Source organism: Eretmochelys imbricata, chromosome 2 (genome assembly GCF_965152235.1).
Source record: "Eretmochelys imbricata isolate rEreImb1 chromosome 2, rEreImb1.hap1, whole genome shotgun sequence".
In the NCBI taxonomy this organism is placed as follows: Eukaryota; Metazoa; Chordata; order Testudines; family Cheloniidae; genus Eretmochelys; species Eretmochelys imbricata.
The window spans coordinates 25,432,762-25,454,171 of record NC_135573.1 but is presented as its reverse complement, the minus strand read 5'-3'; the positions used below and the strand labels follow the sequence as shown (position 1 = coordinate 25,454,171).

The window sequence follows — 21,410 nt, the reverse complement described above, 5'->3', positions numbered from 1 at the left end:
ATATTATGGTGGAGCAGCAGCCAAAATAATCTAAATGTGGATATAAAAGAGAAAGAAGAGCATTCAGCAGGCCAGGTTGTTTGTTTTAAAAAGAAAAAAATACCCCAGGCACTAGGCAATATTCTTCTTCTATTCCTTGAAACACACTTTGTGCAGATGTATAAATGCAATAATCCAGACTGCCCTCATTGTCTCATCCATAAGTAGATAGTACTGTGCTATTCTGTTTTGTTAGAGGTTTTTAAGTAACATTACAGGCATAAATCAAATGTGTGTCTCAATGTTCTAGCAGATATTACACTTCGTTTCAACCCAGTGCCATGTTATTCATCCATACATTCACAGAACGTCATTCCCATGTCTCATTGCCCTACCACAGTTCTGTAGGCCCAGCAAAATGACCCCTTAAGACCAAGGCAAGGAAATATATTGTTCAGAGGAATATCTTCAACTTAAGATACAACACACTTAAGATACAACTTAAGATACAACACTTTTGGCATTCTGGTCAGGACTGTGTAAACTGAAGGCCTAATGTTAAGCTCCAGAATCCAGTTAGGTGTCTACCTGATTTTCAGAAGTGTTATAGAAGTATGTGCAGAGAGGCATTACACAGCATTATTATTATTTGTATTACCAGAGTGCCCAGGAGCCCTACTCATGAACTAGTATCCCATTGTGGCAGGTGCTGTTCAAACACACAGTCTCTGCCCCAAAGAGCTTACATTTTTCTGCATCTGCTTCATTTTGGATCATTCCTAACTTAGGTGTGTATGACGCTTTATATAGCAGATGGCTCCCCCCACACCCAGCCCACATGGGACTAAGCCTATTCCTCATTCAGGCAAAACTCCTATTAATGTGAAAGGCCTGTGGCTAGAATAGGCTGAAAGAAAATATTAAGCACTACACCACCGCTCATAAGAAACAGGCATTTTAGAGTAAATGAAAGCACAGCCTCAGTTGCTGGGCTGGTGGCCTAAACAGAAAAAACAGTATATTGAATTAACTATATTGATGAGCCAGAACTTCAGTTGGGGCAAATGGGGCATAGTTCCACCGATGTCAATGAAGCCCATTGACACTAGCTGAAGATGCAGACCATCATCTTAACTCCAGAGATATGTTTGATATATTTGTTATCTGAAAAAACACAAAAAGTTGACAGAAACCTCTTGTCTGAATGCCTATTGGTTAATGGAAAGTAGTGACTTGAATTCATTCACACAACTTAGAGAAAAGATGGGAAACTCAATTACATTGCATATACCTGACCATTTTTGTAAAAACAGTGAAAATGTGTCCTACCCTGAGCAAAAATGTTAGAGTATTTTAGATTTTAGATGGCAGCAATACTGAAATTAAAAGGCTTTTAGGAGGATTTTTAGTAGGCGGAAACAGAGCTTCAATTATTTTTTTTTTTAAAGTTAGACTTTGGACTTTTTACCGTTTCATGGTACTCTAAATACTAAGGGTAAAATTCTCGACTTTTAAACTACTATTGGCTTCAATACAGTTTCACTGAGAGCAGAATTTGGCACTAGATCACATGAACTCATCACTACTTAACCACCAAATCCAAAACAGGCACGTTTTACTTTGAAGGAAAAAACAGTCTGTCTTGAATTTATGTAAGTGAGTCACAAACAATGGTTGAAAAAACTGTAATGAATGGATGTCCAGTTAATCCCTTACTCATAGATTCATACACTTTAAAGCCAGAATGGACCATCATGATCACCTAGTCTGACCTCCTGCACATTGCAGGCCAGAGAACCTCCTCCATCCACTCCTGTAATAGACCCTACAGGCACTGCACAAGGAGTCTACCATAACCAGTCATGCCCCAAATCATAAACTCAACAGTTAGCCTCAACCTTTGTACATATAACGACTATCACTTTCAATCACAATTGCCATTCTATGCTACTACCAGACACAGGCTCTGAAAAACCAGTATTAAAGAAAAGAGAACGTAACAGAGAAAAAAAAAAACACTGGACTTAGTCTTTGCAAGTACTTTGTTGGATCCTTGAGAATCCTTTCAAGATTCCCCTGATTTCTATGCCCAGATTTAAAGCCCCCCTGGCCACTACCATTCAGACCAAGCAGTGCTGGACAGGACTCTTTTCATTAGTAGTGAGGGCTCCTCATCTACCATCCAGAAGACTGATGCAAAGTGCCGCATCTCCCTTCCAGGAGCCCACAACCATGGCTCGCTCAGACTCTCATCCCACTCCCACTGAAGTCAATAGACAGACTCCAATGGACCGAGGAGTGGGAAACTAGGTCCATGAATGGGATCAATATTTACTGCACAGAAAATCAGGGCACTATCTGAAAACAGCCAACCGTACACAGCAACTTGGGACTGATTCTGTAGGGTATTCCCTGAACTTCCCCAGCACCCTCTGAAGTTAATGATACTGAGTACCTTGTGGGACTGAGCCCTTACACCATAACTACAAACTCAGCAGTGGACAAATGTAGAGCAACAGGTGTTCTGCTACAGAGTAAGGTCGACAGAAGTTATTTGTCAGTTTGCTGGAACTTAAGGCTCAATTTAAAAAAACAAAACAAAACAAAAAAACAATTCAATTCTGAAATGATACTGGGAAAAAAAATTCTTGTACACCAAAAAAAATCTCATGCCATATGCATTAGAAAAAGAACAATATCCACTCACCTAAATTGATCTCTGATGTCACATCATAGGTCCAATCCTATGAAGGTTCCTATTGGACCCTAAAGGTCCAATCTTGCTAAGAGGTGCTAAATCGCACAGAATTTAGATCTCTTCCAAGAAGATTTGGGATCGATCTTAAAGACTTTCATATAACCTTTAAATTGGTCAATGGCATGAAAAATAATGAAATAATACTTGATTCTTTAGTCATAATTGATATGTCCAGAAACCCTCTAAAGTCTGTGTCTAACTTAGATGATCTTTTAAACAAAATTTCAAATAGTTCTATGTTTATGTATTGTTTGTTTAACATGTTTAATGCCTTTTAACATATTATTCAAAATTAGTTACACAAGACTAAAAAGCAATCCTTTGGCAGTGCCACTCAACACATGGGCCTAAAGCAACATTTTTTCACACACACTTTACATCAATCTGCACAGAGAAGTCAGAGGATCTGCCAAATGCAACATCAGACAGTTTTTCCCCCCTCTGAGCCTTTAGAAGAGGCTTTAGAAAGAGAAATAAAGTGATCTTATTACTTTATTTTAAACCTTGGGCATGAAAAGCAGTACACACCCTTTCCTTTTATTTTCAGATGTAAGACAAATAGCTGCTTTCTTTTCTCTGTTAAATTAAAAATGAAATACAGTAAAAATACAGCAAATACAGCAAAATCCTTCAAGCATCATTCCCTTAAATCACTTCATTGGGAGAAAGGAAAGTAGTTTTTCAGAGTATGAAAATATTATTATTTGGCTTGGCTTTGTGGTTTTGGGTAGCAGACCATAGGATAATGTTTAATGTACTGAAAGAGATAAATCTGTTTCAGTTTTGAACTCCAAGTCCATCCTGAAGCATATTTTCCTACTTGATAAATTATGATTCAATTTCACTTTGTCAAAAATGTTGCAGTGTTTGTAATGGATACAAAGTAGAATCTCAGAATTCTGCGGCTTTGCTTTTCAGGGTATTTGAATGAAGTGAAAACAGAGGGCTAAATCATGCCATCAGTTCCTAAACAGAACTCTCAATTGAAATAAATGGGAAGGTCCTGCTTAAAGTTTAGTGGCACAATACGGCCTATAGTATTGAAATACCAGAAATGACATTTGTCGTAAATATAAAGAGAAGGGTAAACACCTTTAAATCCCTCCTGGCCAGAGGAAAAACCCTTTCACCTGTAAAGGGTTAAGAAGCTAAGATAACCTCGCTGGCACCTGACCAAAATGACCAATGAGGAGACAAGATACTTTCAAAGCGGGACGGGGGTGGGGGGAACAAAGAGTCCTCTCTCTGTCTGTGTGATTCTTTTGCTGGGACCAGAACAGGAATGCAGGTCAGAACTCCTGTAAAGTATTAGTAAGCAATCTAGTTAGATATGCATTAGATTCTGTTTTGTTTAAATGGCTGATAAAATAAGTTGTGCTGAATGGAATGTATATTCCTGTTTTTCTATCTTTTTGTAACTTAAGGTTTTGCCTAGAGGGATTCTCTATGTTTTGAATCTGATTACCCTGTAAGTTATTTACCATCCTGATTTTACAGAGGTGATGCTTTTACTTTTTCTTTCATTAAAATTCTTCTTTTAAGAACCTGATTGCTTTTTCATTGTTCTTAAGATCCAAGGGTTTGGGTCTGTGTTCACCTGTGCAAATTGGTGAGGATTTTTATCACGCCTTCCCCAGGAAAGGGGGTGTAGTGCTTGGGGGGATATTTTGGGGGGGGAGACATTTCCAAGTGGGTACTTCCCCTGTTCTTTGTGTAACACTTTGGTGGTGGCAGCTTTTAACCTAAGCTGGTAAGAATAAGCTTCAGGGGGTTTTCATGCAGGTCCCCGCATCTGTACCCTGGAGTTCAGAGTGGGGAAGGAACCTTGACATGGTGGCAGAGCGGTGGGATCAATTTGAGATTAATTTGAAATCATTTTGAGATCAATTTAAGATTTTCTGAACCAGAAGCACAGATTTTAAAAGGACATTTTTTTTCCTTTGGGCTGCTTGGAAACAGGTTTTAAGCTGAAAGCAGTTAGAGTTTTTTTTGTCTCTGCCTGGGGAGAGGAAGCATGCTGAGGCGGAGAAGGAAAAAGAGAGGAATCATGCACTGGAGATGGAGAAGGCAAAGGCTGAGCGGAATCTACTGGATAACCCTAACCATCCTTCTCCAACAATCCACAAATAGGAGTGACTATGTCCACAGTATGATGTATCCAGTGATATTGCTGAATATTTTCTCACCTTTGAGAGAATGTGCACTCTCCATAAAATTCCTGAAGCTCACAAGATGACCACATCGGTCGCAAAATTGACTCGAAGAGCTCTGGACATATTCAATAAGATGCCTATTGATGAGGCTTCTAACTATAATAAGTTCAAGGATTTGCTTTTAAAGCAATTTCAAATTACATCTGAAACGTACAGAGTAAAATTTTGAACCCTTAAGAGAGGGCTTGGACTAAGTAATGTGGCTTATCTAAACCACATGAAGGATCTGTTAGATAAATGGGTCCAAGGAAGGGGTGTCACTAGCTTTGATGGAATGTGTGATTTGATAGCTCAGGAGCAATTCCTGAAGATGTCCAAGGAGAAAATAAAACAGTGTTTATGGGATAAGGAAATGGACTCAGCAGAAAGTCTTGCTTCTTAGGCTGATCGATACGAGCAGTCCCTGACCACCAGAGAGGGGGGGCAAGCCGGAACAAAACAGGTGGAGGTAGGAGAGAGGAACAACCCTGGTCGCAGTTGGAGCGGATATCAGAAGGGAAACCCTCAGACCACACCCTACTACTGGGGGAAGCCCAAGGCCCCAACTACACACCAAGGAACACTCCAGACACCTTATCGTCCTGCCACACCGTTCTCCAGCAACCCACCTCGCCCCAGTGATCCGTCAGCTGGACAATGTTTTAAATGTAACGAGCCAGGGCATGTGAAGGCCAACTGCCCCAAGAACCCCAACAGATTACAGTTCATTGCACCGGAATCACACCAGAGGTCCTCAGGCCCAGATACGTCCCAGATACCCTCAGTGCAGAGGGAAACTGTGAGTGTGGGTGGGAAGAAGGTCACCGCGTGGAGGAACACCAGAGCACAAGTGTCGGCTATCCATACTTCCTTAGTGGACCCAAATTTAATCGACCCAGAGATTCAAGTGACAATTCAACCCTTCAAGTCCAACTCTTTCAATTTGCCTACAGCCAAGTTGCCTGTTCAGTACAAGGGCTGGTCAGGAATGTGGACTTTTGCAGTCTATGATGATTATCCCATCCCCATGCTGCTGGGGGAAGATTGGCCAATCATGTGAAGCTAGCCAAGAGGGTGGGAATGATCACCCGCAGCCAGGCTAAACAAGCTGTTATGCCTAGCTCTGTTCCAGAAACTTCTACCAGGACCTGGTCAGAGGTGATGGAACCGGACCCCATGCCAACAACAGCAACAGCAGTAGTGAATCCAGTCCCAGAGACCCAGACAGAGATAGCCCCAGAACCAGAACAGGCAGAACAACCAGCAACAGACCCATTGCCAGCACTGAATACAGTACTTGCAACCCCAACACCAGAGGGCCCCAGCGAACTTGAACCAGCAGCAGAACCCTACACAAGAGGCTCAGCCGGAACCTGAACCCCAACATAGTGCACCAGTGGAGAGCGGTTCACAGTCAACGGAAACAGCGCCATCCCCTACATCGCTTCCAGAGGGACCAAGCCTAGGTCCACAATCCAATGAGGAACTGATGTCTCCAGCATCAAGGGAACAGTTCCAGACCAAACAGGAAGCAGATGAAAGCCTCCAGAGAGCTTGGATGGGTGGCACGGAGAAATCCACTGCCTCTCAGCTCTTCTAATCGATCCAGGTTTGTTGTAGAAAGAGGACTTTTATACAAGGAAACTCTGTCTGGTGGACACCATGAAGACTGGCATCCTCAGAGACAGTTGGTAGTTCCAACTAAGTACCAGGTAAAGCTCTTGAGTTTAGACCACGATCATCCTAGTGGCCATGCTGGGGTGAACAGGACCAAAGACTGTTTTCGGAGGTCATTCCACTGGGAGGGAATGGGCAAGGATGTTTCTACCTATGTCCGGTCTTGTGAGGTGTGCCAAAAAGTGGGAAAACCCCAAGACCAGGTCAAAGGCCCTCTTCAGCCACTCCCATCATTGAGGTTCCATTTCAGCAAGTAGCTGTGGATATTCTGGGTCCTTTTCCAAAAAAGACACCCAGAGGAAAGCAGTACATACTGACTTTCATGGATTTTGCCACCCAATGGCCGGAAGCAGTAGCTCTAAGCAACACCAGGGCTAAAAGTGTGTGCCAGGCACTAGCAGACATTTTTGCCAGGGTAGGTTGGTCCTCCGACATCCTCACAGATGCAGGAACTAATTTCCTGGCAGGAACTATGGAAAGCCTTTGGGAAGCTCATGGGGTAAATAACTTGGTTGCCACTCCTTACCACCATCAAACAAATGGCATGGTGGAGAAGTTTAATGGAACGTTGGGGGCCATGATACGTAAATTCGTAAATGAACACTCCAATGATTGGGACCTAGTGTTGCAGCAGTTGCTCTTAGCGTACAGAGCTATACCACATCCCAGTTTAGGGTTTTCACCATTTGAACTTGTATATGGCCGTGAGGTTAAGGGGCCATTACAGTTGGTGAAGCAGCAATGGGAGGGGTTTACACCTTCTCCAAGGACTAACATTCTGGACTTTGTAACCAACCTACAAAACCCCCTCCGAACCTCTTTAGCCCTTGCTAAAGAAAACCTACAGGATGCTCAAAAAGAGCAAAAAGCCTGGTATGATAAACGTGCCAGAGAGCAGTCATTCAAAGTAGGGGACCAGGTCATGGTCTTAAAGGTGCTCCAGGCCCATAAAATGGAAGCGTTGTGGGAAGGGCCATTCACAGTCCAGGAGCACCTGGGAGCTGTTAATTATCTCATAGTATTCCCCACCTCCAACCGAAAGCCTAAGGTGTACCATATTAATTCTCTAAATCCCCTTTATTCCAGAGAATTAAAGGTTTGTTAGTTTACAGCCCAGGGAGGAGATGACGCTGAGTGGCCTGAAGGTGTCTTCTACGAAGGGTAAAGTACTGGTGGCATGGAAGAGGTGAACCTCTCCATGATCCTTGGGCGTATGCAGCGACAGCAGATCAAGGAGCTGTGCACCAGCTATGCGCTGACATTCTCAGCCACCCCTGGACTGACTGAACGGGCATACCACTCCATTGACACAGGTAATGCTCACCTAATTAGAGTCCAACCTTACTGGGTGTCTCCTCAAGCTTAAACTGCTATAGAACAGGAGATCCAGGATATGCTACAGATGGGGGTAATCCACCCCTGTGGCAGTGTATGGGCATCTCCAGTGGTTCTAGTTCCCAAACCAGATTGGGAGATATGTTTTTACGTGGACTGCCCTAAGCTAAATGCTGTGACTCGCCCAGACAACTATCCAATGCCACGCACAGATGAATTATTGGAGAAACTGGGATGGGCCCAGTTCATCTCTACCTTGGACTTAACCAAGGGGTACTGGCAGGTACCACTAGATGAATCCGCCAAGGAAAGATCAGCCTTCATCACACATGTTGGGCTGTATGAATTTAATGTACTCCCTTTTGGGCTGCGGAATGCACCCGCCACCTTCCAAAGACTTGTAGATGGTCTCCTAGCAGGACTGGGAGAATATGCAGTCGCCTACCTTGATGATGTGGCCATATTTTCGGATTCCTGGGCAGAACACCTGGAACATCTACAAAAAGTCTTGGAGCGCATAAGGGAGGCAGGACTAACTGTTAAGGCTAAGAAGTGTCAAATAGGCCTAAACAGAGTGACTTACCTTGGACACCAGGTGGGTCAAGAAACTATCAACCCCCTACAGGCCAAAGTGGATGCTATCCAAAAGTGGCCTGTCCCAAAGTCAAAGAAACAGGTCCAATCCTTCTTAGGCTTGGCCGGATATTACAGGTGATTTGTACCACAGTACAGCCAAATCGCCGCCCCACTGACAGACCTAACCAAGAAGAAACAGCCAAATGCCAACGTTCAGTGGACCGAAGAGTGTCAGAAGGCCTTTAACCAGCTTAAAGTGATACTTGTGTCTGACCCTGTGCTAAGGGCCCCAGACTTTGACAAACCATTCCTAGTAACCACAGATGCGTCCAAGCGTGGTGTGGGAGCAGTTTTAATACAGGAAGGACCGGATCAAGAATTCCATCCTGTAGTGTTTCTTAGCAAGAAGCTGTCTGAGAGGGAAAGCAACTGGTCAGTCAGTGAAAAACAATGTTACGCCATTGTCTACGCTCTGGAAAAGCTATGCCCATACGTTTGGGGATGGCGTTTCCACCTGCAAACTGACCATGCTGTGCTACAGTGGCTTCATACCACCACGGGAAATAACAAAAAACTTCTTTGGTTGAGTTTAGCTCTCCAAAATTTGATTTCGACATCCAACACATCTCAGGAGCTTCTAACAAAGTGGCTGATGCACTGTCCCGTGAAAGTTTCCCAGAATCAACTGGTTAAAATCATCCTTGAGATGTGAAAAATATTGTTAGTCTTTATGTACTTGGTAGTATATTTAGAGACGCATGTGTCTTATTAACTCTGTTTTCTCCTAGAGCTCCAGGAAGAAATCACAGCCAGTGTTTCACCCTATCTATGATTTGGGGGGACATGTCATAAATATAAAGGGAAGGGTAAACACCTTTAAATCCCTCCTGGCCAGAGGAAAAACCCTTTCACCTGTAAAGGGTTAAGAAGCTAAAATAACCTCACTGGCACCTGACCAAAATGACCAATGAGGAGACAAGATACTTTCAAAGCTGGGGGTGGGGGGAAACAAAGGGTTCTCTCTCTGTCTGTGTGATGCTTTTGCTGGGACCAGAACAGGAATGCAGGTCAGAACTCCTGTAAAGAGTTAGTAAGCAATCTAGTTAGATGTGCCTTAGATTCTGTTTTGTTTAAATGGCTGATAAAATAAGTTGTGCTGAACGGAATGTATATTCCTGTTTTTCTATCTTTTTGTAACTTAAGGTTTTGCCTAGAGGGATTCTCTATGTTTTGAATCTGATTACCCTGTAAGGTATTTACCATCCTGATTTTACAGAGGTGATGCTTTTATTTTTTCTTTCATTAAAATTCTTCTTTTAAGAACTTGATTGCTTTTTCATTGTTCTTAAGATCCAAGGGTTTGGGTCTGTGTTCACCTATGCAAATTGGTGAGGATTTTTATCAAGCCTTCCCCAGGAAAGGGGGTGTAGTTCTTGGGGGGATGTTTTTGGGGGGAGATGTTTCCAAGTGGGCACTTCCCCTGTTCTTTGTGTAACACTTTGGTGGTGGCAGCTTTTAACCTAAACTGGTATGAATAAGCTTAGGGGGTCTTTCATGCAGGTCCCCACATCTGTACCCTAGAGTTCAGAGTGGGGAAGGAACCTTGACAACATTGAAAAGCCTTCACACCACTAATAGTTTAGTGAGTCAAAACAGCACATCATGAATCGCCAAACTGGATGAGATCAATGGCCGTCTAATCCTATCATCCTGTCTTTGGCAGTATGCAAAATTTTTCAGACCGGGGAATGGGATGGGAGGAGAATCCTGTCACCTGGCTAACTGAGATACTAAAAGCATGGGCCTAAACTTCCTCACTTTCCTTACTACCAAATCCTAATTACTTCAAAGACCTCATTGGGACTACTCACCTCTGAGTAAATTCAACAGAATTGACCCCATGGGGAAAATTTATTTTCCTGAACTCAGCTCATGATCACCTCATACTCTGAAGCAGGAGTCTGGACAGACCTTGTAAATTTTATCTCACGTAACTGCAGGTGCTATTCTTATTTATAGACCTATCTAGTGCTTTTCAAATCTTGCTGAGGATTTTATCCACAAAATATCTTGTGGTGGTGAGTCCTAAGGTTTCATTGTACATTGTGTGAAAATTCTTGTATCCACTTTAAATTTATGTCACATCCTTTTTTCATACACTGTACACTTCACAGGGATTACAAAATACTCCTTTCCACTGCATATTAACCTCTGTGTTAGAAACTGGAATACCTTTACCAGTGCAGGCAAACAAAGAATGATTGACATCTTATTCCATCTCCATCATTAAAAAATAAACATCAATTACCTCCCAACACTATCTGTGGTACCACAGGTTATCGACTGTTCTAAAAAAAAAAATCTGTGGTGTCTCAAATACTTGTATGTTTACTTATTAATAGGAACTATGTTATGTTTCCTATGGGCCTCATCCTGGATGATGCGAAGTAACCTCAACTCCGAAGACTTCAATGGAAACTAAAGGCAGTGGACACCTCAGAGGATCACGTTCTAAATAGGCAATTGTTAGATCTGTACAGATATGTGGTCCTGGTTTGTGCAAAATGTTCCAGGCTTTCTTTCTTGTGGGATTGCACCCCTTGATTGTTACTTTTTGGGGGAAGGTGTTATTAATCCAAAAGCAAAATCCATCTGAAATCACCAAGTTCGACTTGTTTTGCCATGGAACACTTGCAAAATGACTGAGCTTTACATACTTTCCACCCAAAGTCATAATTGGTCATAGGTGCACTTGAACCTCAGCCCAAACTCAGCAAACCTTTTGGCAAACAAAGGCTGTGTTTCAGGTGTGCAACAGAAGCTAAAATCAAGTAGGTTTCATCTGGTTTGGGATCTCTTCATAAAGGGTTTACACAACTCCACCATCACTTTTTTTTTTTTTTACACAAAGGGCTTGGGCCCTTTGGAGTTACTGGGATGTTTGTCTGATTGCAGTGGGAGCAGAAGCAGTCCCAGAAAGCACTCAACAGCCTAAACACCATGTTGAATTCTTCATGTAATCTAACTGCAGCATATTTAGTACAGGTTTCAGAGAAGCAGCCGTGTTAGTCTGTATCTGCAAAAAGAAAAGGAGTACTTGTGGCACCTTAGAGACTAACCAATTTATCTGAGCATGAGCTTTCGTGAGCTACAGCTCACTTCATCGGGTGCATTCAGTGGAAAATACAGTGGGGAGATTTATATACAAAGAGAACATGAAACAATGGGTGTTACCATACACACTGTAACGACAGTGATCATGTGCCAGCAATGCCCCTCTGCCATGTACATTGGCCAAACTGGACAGTCTCTACCTAAAAGAATAAATGGACACAAATCAGACGTCAAGAATTATAACATTCAAAAACCAGTCGGAGAACACTTCAATCTCTTTGATCACTCGATAACAGACCTAAAAGTGGCAATTCTTCAACAAAAAAACTTCAGAAACAGACTCCAAGGAGAGACTGCTGAATTGGAATTAATTTGCAAACTGGATACCATTAACTTAGGCTTGAATAAAGACTGGGAGTGGATGTGTCATTACACAAAGTAAAACTATTTCCCCATGTTTATTCTCTCCCCCTTTGTTCCTCAGATGTTCTTGTCAACTGCTGGAAATGGCTCACCTTGATTATCACTACAAAAGGTCCCACCCCCCCCCACCCCACTGGTAACGGCTCACCTTACCTGATCACTCTCTTTACAGTGTGTATGGTAACACCCATTGTTTCATGTTCTCTGTGTATATAAATCTCCCCACTGTATTTTCCACTGAATGCATCCGATGAAGTGAGCTGTAGCTCACGAAAGCTTATGCTCAAATAAATTTGTTAGTCTCTAAGGTGCCACAAGTCCTCCTTTTCTTTATATTTAGTACAGTATTCTCCACATCTGGAAAAATGCAGAAGATACCCTTAAACTGCAAACGGAACTCAACGGCTATATGACAAATTAACAAGGCCTTCCAGCTCATCAAAGGATCAGACCCTAATTGCACAAACTGAGATCTCTTAATTATTGAATTGTCCAATTTAATCTTTTAGAAAGGTATCTAGCCAACACTTTTTTCCCTTAATGTGAGAGGAAGTAGGCTGGTGGTTAAAGCACAAGGCTGAGAACCTGGAGATCTGGTTTGTCTCTCTGGCTTAACCGTATACTTGCTATATTAACTCAGGCAAGTCATTTAGGGCACACATTTTCAAAGTTTGTTACCTAGTTCACTTGAATGAAAGGCACATGTGTTCAGCAACTCTAACAACCAGGCACTTATTTAGATACTATACCTAAATATGAATGTAGGTGCCAACTATAGGCACCAATATTTGAAAGATGTGGATCTTAACCTCTGTCTCAGGGCTTGTCTACATGGCAAGTTACTGCGCTACAAGCCAGGGCGTGAATCTATAGCACACCGGTTTGCCACATGCTACCTTGCCATGTGGACACAGCTACAAGTGCTGTGATAGTTTCAGAGTGTGTTTTAATGTACTGCGACTTCAAAGCATAGTGCTCTATCCACACTCAGGGACTTTCACTGCACTGTAGCAGTGTTCACACAGGACATTACACAAGCCCGGTTATGAATCTACAGCACACCAGCTTGCCACTCAGTACAGTAACTCCTCACTTAAAGTCGTCCCGGTTAACTTTGTTTCGTTGTTAAGTTGCTGATCAATTAGGGAACATGCTCATTTAAAGTTGTGCAATGCTCCCTTATAATGTCGTTTGGCAGCCGCCTGCTTTGTCCACTGCTTGCAGGAAGAGCAGCCCGTTGGAGCTAGCTGGTGGGGGCTTGGAACCAGGGTGGACCGACAGCCCCCCTATCAGGTCCCCTAAGTTCCCCGTATGGCAGCCGCCTAGCAGGCTATCAATTGCCAGGCAGTTCAGCTGTCCCTGCCCCCATTGCCATGTGCTGCTCCTGCCCTCTGCCTTGGAGGTGCTCCTGGGAGCCTCCCGATTGCTGTGCGGGGGGACGGGACAGGAAAGAACGGGGCTAATGTCAGGATGTCCCCCTCCCCCCTGCTCCTGCACCCCGCTTACCCCAATTCCATAGAGTAGGGGAAGGACACGACAGGGCTCAGGATGGAGGGAGCTTCCTGGCAGCAGCTGCTGTCTCAACTTGCTGATCTACTTAAAAAGGCAGTGTACTTAGAGTGGGGTCAGCATACTTAAAGGGGCAATGCACATCTCTCTCTCTCTCACACACGGTGTGTGTCTCTGTCTCTGTCTGCCATGCTGTCTCCCCTCCCCATTCGTGCTGCCTTGTAGAGTGTGAGGCTACGTTAACAACAATGGGTTAACCCTTGAGGGCTCAGCTGATTGCTAGTTCATCATTTAGCAGTAAGACATTCCCTGGGAAATATCTCACCCTCTGACTTCACCACCTCAACCAAACTTCACAATCATCATCGCTGTGTACCAGTATTAAATTGTTTGTTTAAAACTTATACTCTGTGTGTATGTGTGTGTGTATATATACTATATATATATAGTCTTTTGTCTGGAGAAAAAAAATTCCCTGGAACCTAACCCCCACCTATTTACATTAATGCCTATGGGGAAACTGGATTTGCTTAACATCGTTTCACTTAAAGTCACATTTTTCAGGAACATAACTACAACGATAAGTGAGGAGTTACTGTAGCTTGCTGTGTAGACAAGCCCTCAGTTTCTTCGTCAGTGAAATGAGATATGTAGCCTACCTTACAGAGCTTTTGTTTTGTCAGTATTTACAAATTTACACCTTTACATTAAGAATTGTGGATAAAGGCTCTCTGGAAGTCTAAATTAGTATTATTCCATTTTCAGCTGTCTGAGCAGACAGACAGCTGCTCTTGGGTTTGAGAAACGGTGAACTAAATATTCTTCATAGCTAGGATTCACAGTCTCTGTGAGGATGAGAATGAGGAAGTGAAGAAAAAAAATAACCAACCAACAGAACAGCTCTGGAAAGATGCATCAGATCTGCAAATCATGTATTAATCTCTAGGTAAAATTACACATCTTATAGTGACAGCAGGATTTCTGAGATAACCTAGACCTATGCCATGCAACTGTCATGGGTATGAATTCATGTCATGGATACATGAAGCCTCTACACTGAATAGAATTACTACTACTACAAACATAGTATTCTTCTAGGAAGATGACATGGTGGGCGATGTAATCTCTTTTACTGGACCAACTTCTGCTGCTGACATAGACAAGCTTTCGATCTTGCACAGAGCTCTTCTTCAGGTTTGGTCAGGAAGATGGTGAGTTAGTAGCAATCCTATTCAATGGAGAGGCTGAATCATGACCGAAGAGAAATATAAATGAGAAAGCATCAAAATTGCTACAGTAGATTAAAACAACGGCTGCCTACACATGACAGACCAGACAGGCACACCAAGAAAAGGGTGTCATATTAGAGATCCAAAAGAGCAGAGAGAGAGGTCAAATTTAGGAGATGGGATAAAGTGGGGGATTAGTAACAGGATACAGTAACAACTTATTGGCATTTTTTCACATTCCTTGGTGCATGAAAGTCTGTTGGTGACATCACTGCTGCTCTAAAATGAAGATCAAGCTTAATTTCAATGTAAATTGTTATTTTAGAAAATGTACCAGTTTATTATATTACAGTTAACTAGGAATCTAATACATTAAAATGTTTAAATGCTATTACATTATGATGAACAGATAGAAAGGCAAGTTGGTAACAAGTTATTGCTGACATTCCACACTTAACTTCCTGTCCATTTATATAAACAAAAAAGGCATAATAATATAAGGTAAATAAAAAGGTTTTAGTCTCACATTTCAATTTGCTGACCATAAACATAACAATTTTTGCTCTTCCTCCAGCCCCCATTAATTACTTCGGTTTGTTTTTCAAAAAACTCTTTCAGGAAATTCTACCCAAAGTAATACACATGCATTACTCATCAGTGACTGGAAATCTTCTAATTTGTTTTACATGAATATACACACACACATGCAGTTTAATGAACTTTTAGAATATGTAACTCAGTTCTAACTGTATCAGAGATTACCTGGACATTAATGCCACGATACTTGCTAAGACATTCTAGAAAAGTAACTGTATATGAATATGTAATAGTACATTGTTATAACAACCAAGTACTGTTTAAATATTTATTACACAGTAGAAGTCTATACTCATTTCAAAAATTGATTTAATGCAATTTTAACTTCCAAGCAGCTAAATAGATTAAACAACATTTTAAAAGGTTTGTTCCAGTGCTGAGACCACCATAGGTATACTTAGAGCAATTTTTCAAAGATCTATCTATCTATCTATCTATCTATCTATCTATCTATCTATCTTTGAAAAATTGCTCTAAGTATACCTGTGGTGGTCTCAGCACTGGAACAAACTTTTTAACCAACCACTAAAAGCAGGGGCTTAGAAGACACCTGCTGCCCCAGCAATAACATTTCCTGCAATGACATGAAGGACACTACTACTAATTCACCCTATGTTTGTGTACACAAAGCAAAATTGAGCAGTTTAGAAAGTCAAAAGAAACATCATCTGTCTCTGCTTTTAAATACATTCTGTGGTCACACTGTTTTTCCTAAAGCAAGAATGTTCTCCCAAGACCTGAAGATACTGATCGACACTTGTGCAATAATAACCAACAGTGACTCGGAAGATTAGACAAATATGGAGTTTTAATAAGTCATAAAAGAAACATCCCAAGCTAAAAATCCATTGCCAGCTCATATCGTTTTTGCTAGTGTAAGAGTGATGTGAGCCTGCGAAGACGGGGGAAGAGTAAGAAAGGAAAGAACATGAATGCAAAGCAAATGATGCCAATACCTTATGTAATAAAAGTATCTTCTTTTCTCCTGACGCTGGAAGCTCCCGTCCCAGTTTAAATCTTACCACAAAAGCCCACGGTGATGAAACTGGAACACGTTAACCAGAAGGAAGAGCAAACGAAAAAAAACCGAGGGGAAGAGTGGATCTGCAGCCCTCCAAAGGCTCCGATCTACCTCTGCGAAGGGACTTACCACAAGCGTGCAGCGCAGGACCGTGTTCATTGTGGTCGGCGGGAGAAACCTCAGGGAGCTGGGGACGCTAGACAGGGAGGCAGTGAAAGCTCCGGTCCCCTCGCAGCCTGCTGCTGACATCCCCCCCTACATGAAAGGCACGTTGTATATATATCGCCCCTGCTGCAACAGGAAGCATTAGCTCAGCTTTGATCACTCATCCCCTGTCCAGCACCAAACGTGGATTCCCCTCCCCACCCACCCCACCCCCCGCACCCCCAAGGAACTGTAAAACTTGGTGACTTCACGGAACCCTTTCAGGGCTCACCACAGGCTGGGGAAGGCAGGAGGGAGTGTCAGGGGCCGGCCTCTGACGGGCGCTGGCTGCCGGCTGCCGGCCTGGCCCTCGCTCGAGGGAGGGGGAATCAGTCACCTTCGGGCCGGGCACGAGCCAGTCAGCGGCGGCCCTGGGCTCATCGGAGGCGGGTTTGTAAAATATCTCCCTCCGTCCAGCCTGCGGTGCAGAGACCTCTAGCGCTTTGCCTCTGCGGCTGCACCTCCGCGAAGCTGGGGAGGACGGGGTAGGGCCCGGGCTGCCCAGTGATTTGCGGCCGTGCAGGGGGTGGGTAGGAAACCAGGGGACTCCACGGATTCCCCCTCGCTCCTAATGCAGGAACAAGCCACCTCATCGCTCCCCATCCACCCTGGTTCGCTTGGCCGGGGGCCTCAGCCCTGGTTTTCCTGGGCCCTGAGGGTACCGCAGAGCTGGATGGGCCGCCTGCAGGTGTAAAGGCCTCTTCAGTCCCTAGGATGCTGGGGAGGCAGCACAGGGGGGCTTTGCAGAAAGCCGGGGGGAGTGCAGTAGTGGTGGAATTATTTCCTGGCTGTACAGGGCTTGGAACATGCAGAAGTTCCGAGCATAATGATGATTCTTTCTAGCCAGAAAGGACACAGACATTCATAATCTGAAAAAACGAAGGCTCCAGCTGTGGAACCCTTAGGCTGGCAAGCACTTGCTCACAGGAGTAGCCCCATTGACGTCACTGGGGGTCAGCACTCATTCATCCTGAGCCTGGGTCTTTTCTTCACTACATTTGACTGAAATCGAAATGGATGGCAGGGTATGTGCAATGTGGGTTTTTTTGGGTTTTTTTCCTGTAGGCACCACAGGCCCCATCCTGCCTTCCTTGTGTGCCCCAAACTTTCGGAGAAGTCCCAGGAGTTCCCACTTCTGGAAACCAGGGCAGTTTTGCATGTATAAGGGATGCAGGATCAGAGCCAACTGGAACTAAGAAGGTTTCCCTTAAAAAAAAAAGGCAGCAGGAAGTATATGTCTTTCCCGAAACCTGTAGATATTGTGAAAGGGGGAAAGAGTGGGGCTAAATTCTTACACCAGGGAGGAGAAATCGGCAAATTTCTTTGACCTACTTAGTTTTAAGTTTTCCCACTTAAATTGGAGATTGTGGTGAAGATTAATTATTTAATGTTGTGAAACTTATTGAGATGAAATCTTAGTCTTAAAGGTGCTTTTCTTTCAAAATTTTTCAATATACTCTAATTCTTCACTCATACTGATTGCTGAATTGCCAACCTTGTCACTTTCCTTAGAGCCTGTTTAACATGAATGGGAGTTTTGCCATTGACTTAGGGGGAAAGGTTCAGCTTCTTAGATCCTAAATCTTTAGTATGCCCTCTGCCCCCCTCTAGCAGGATCACTTTTTCAGAAGGGTTCCAGTTTTCTCATTCTGTCCCTACATGAAATACACAAAGTCCAAAAATATTTTGGCAAGGACTAAAATCTAATAGCTTTCAAATGCTGGGAGTAGACAGTGGGCCTAAATCAAACCCATTATCCATACCCCAAACTTTGAGGGCGCCTGGGGTAGAGTCCATACCTAGATGTGGATTGACATTTCACATCTCTCTCTTTGTATTGGACCAAAACTTCATATATGGATACTCCAACTTTGGAGTGTTTGAAATAGAGATACCAATTTGGCTCTGAATTTTGCAGCTTTGCCCTATTGCTAGTTGGCCCACACAATTGTGGGGGGTTGGCAAGAACCCAGGGAGGTGAAAGCTTGCACACTGTGTGACAAAAACTCCTAAGCCGGAGAGGCATTTACACTAAGTAATATAAAAGAAGTGACCACTTTAACAGAGCAAAGAAAAAGGAGGAGGAGTACTTGTGGCACCTTAGAGACTAATAAATTTATCTGAGCATAAGATTTCGTGGGCTAAAGCCTGCTTCATCAGATGCATGCAGTGGAAAATACAGTAGGAAGATATATATATATCTTTAGCCCACGAAAGCTTATGGTCAGATAAATTTGTTAGTCTCTGAGGAACCACAAGTACTCTTCGTTCTTTTTGCTGATACGGACTACCATGGCTACCACTATGAAACCTGTCATCAGAGCAAAGAAAGTGTATCTGAATCCTTCTGCAACCATACAGGAACCATTTCCTAGCAAGCATTCTGCCATGATGTTATTAAATTAGAAATCAATATACTCAATTACCCCCTTCAACACCTGATATATGGTGTAAAAATCTGAGGAACTTGAACAAACGATGGTTTGTTTGTAAGTAACTGTGGGGAAACTGGAAAAAGGGGAACAGAAACAATGGCACTGAGAAGAGAGGAAATGCTTCTGTTATTTAGCTGTATAAAAGCTAATTGATGATTTATGCACCTGGAAGGTGTATTGCAACGATTCCTGTAATATTTTACTTTTAGTGGGTTTCTATTCCCTTAACACATGTATTATCATATACTTAGATCTGTATTTTAACCTACATGTTGACAAGGCACTCTGGACCAGATCCACAGCTGATGCAAGTGGGCCTAGCTCTGACTTCAGAAGAGCTACACACTGATTCACACTAGCTGAGGATCTGCCCCTAAATTTGTTCTGAAAAGCAATATTTTTTTAAATGGGCTATATTCAGCCACATGGGCCAGCTGCACCAGAGAGGGGCTTCACAGGGAAGCCAATTTTAAGTCATAATTTCCTAGCAGCCTCTCCAGCACCAGCTGCCTAAGACAGGAACTCTGGGTCTGTCTACACGGTAATCAGGAGGTGTGGTTGCAGCTTATGAAGGCATACCCAAGCAAGCTTTGATCTAATGGCGGTTTGTTTGTATGTGATAGTGGAGAAGCTAGAAAAGGGTAACAGAAACCCTAGCACTGAGAGGAGAGGACAGGACGCTGTGTACATGCTTGAGCAGCCAGCCTCTGCTACCCCCCATGCTACTACAGCTACACCGCTATTGTTACGCGAGCTAGCGTTGATCTTGTTAGAGACAAGCTATTTCGGATATGTCTGCCTGTGCTGCAGTCACACCTCTTTATTGCAGTGGAGGCAGGCCTTAAATCTGGACTGCTCCCGGTCCCAACCAGCCTCCTTTAAGCCCTTCCTGGGTCAGTCCTGCCCGCTTTGGGGATTTTATCGGTTAGTTCTGAGCACCCCAGTGAAGCAAAGGCTGCAGGAGGCTTACACTGCTGAGTCCCCTCTCCTGGTAGTGGACAGGAACCCATGATGTGAGTTCACCCTATGTCCTGAAGGTGGATGAAGTTTACTGCTCCCAACTGAGAAATGCAAAGCACCAAACTCATATTTAGCTCCAGCCTATGAGATACTTCCTGTTAGTATGAGAGTAACAGAACAGTGTAACTTGATTTCAGTGTAACGTTTTTTCTGCTTTATGGACCTGAATGAAAACTCACTGAAGTCAGTGGGAATTTGGGGAAGTTCTGTGGCCTGTGCTATACAGGGGGTCTGATTAAATGATCACAGTGGTCCCTTCTGGCCTTAGAATCAATGAATCTCCTAGTCTTTTCACTTACTTCAGTGAGTATCTTCCCATCTCTAACTGTCTGCCATGAATACTCAGACTTTATGGCCCAGGTCCTCAAAAGTAATTAGGCTCTCAGTTCCTATTGAGTTCAGCAGAAATGAAATCAAAGGAAGGTAGACAACTACATCCCTTTGAGGGTCTGGGCCCATCCCTATACAGAAATGACAAAGCCCATAGGAGTTAATGCAAATGTTTATGTATTATTATAGCTTAGAATACATACAGTTTATTGTTCAACACCTATCAGAGTTTTTCTAGGGATGAAAGTCTCTTGTGCCATGTAACACACTAGCACAAAGTTTAAAAAAACATTTTTAAAAAACTGTTTAGCTTAAAGTGTGGTTATGGTCTGAAAAGTGACCATATAAAAATGGCATCTTTTCCCTCAAAAGTTCTGCTCCCTCTGTGTTTTCAGAGTCAGATCTGCTGACTTTAGTGAAAAATGTTTTTACTATGTTTTTACTTCCATTAGCATTGAAAACCTAACACAGTTTTGAGTGAGGGAGCTGGATTCTCTTTGAGGTCTCTGATCCTCCCCAGAATTAATTAAGTTGCACATGCTGGGCCAAAGTCTGCCTAATTTAGTGGGGACAGTGGGTTTGGCCAGAGGCAAAGCAAGGCAGCATTTTGCTGACAGAATCTCTTACAGGTGGTGGTGCACGAACCAGAAAGCTTTAACTTTTGGATCTCATGATGAGACCGTGGCTAGTAAGGGGAAAAAAATCTTTATACCTGAGCATATTTGATCTAGAACGAATGGACCAACAATAAACACAGAATCCCACAATGCCATTTTTAGAGTCGCTTTTCAGAGCAGAACTACAAGGTCTAAACTGCAGTTAGAATGTTTTCACAACTGCCTTAGCACATTCCCACTTTGCCTTTGGGAATTAATTAAGATGTGCTTTGCAATGCATGCAATCATATTACAACGTAGCAAACCCTGTAATAAAGACTTGTCCACATGACAACCAAACTGCTTTCAGCAGTGTTTTACAAGTATCATGTTTGTGACCACATCCCGTAGAAGG

General features: G+C 43.0%; 1 protein-coding gene across 1 annotated transcript in view; it reads right to left on the bottom strand.

Moving 5' to 3' along the window:
- Positions 1 to 16,711, bottom strand: part of TNFRSF11B (TNF receptor superfamily member 11b) — a 34,198-nt gene extending 17,487 nt beyond the window's left edge. The window contains exon 1 of the mRNA XM_077808845.1: positions 16,540 to 16,711. Within this exon, the coding sequence (XP_077664971.1) occupies positions 16,540 to 16,659 (120 nt within the window). The 5' untranslated portion in view covers positions 16,660 to 16,711. The remainder of the gene's footprint in view (positions 1 to 16,539) is intronic.
- Positions 16,712 to 21,410: the final 4,699 nt, after the last annotated feature.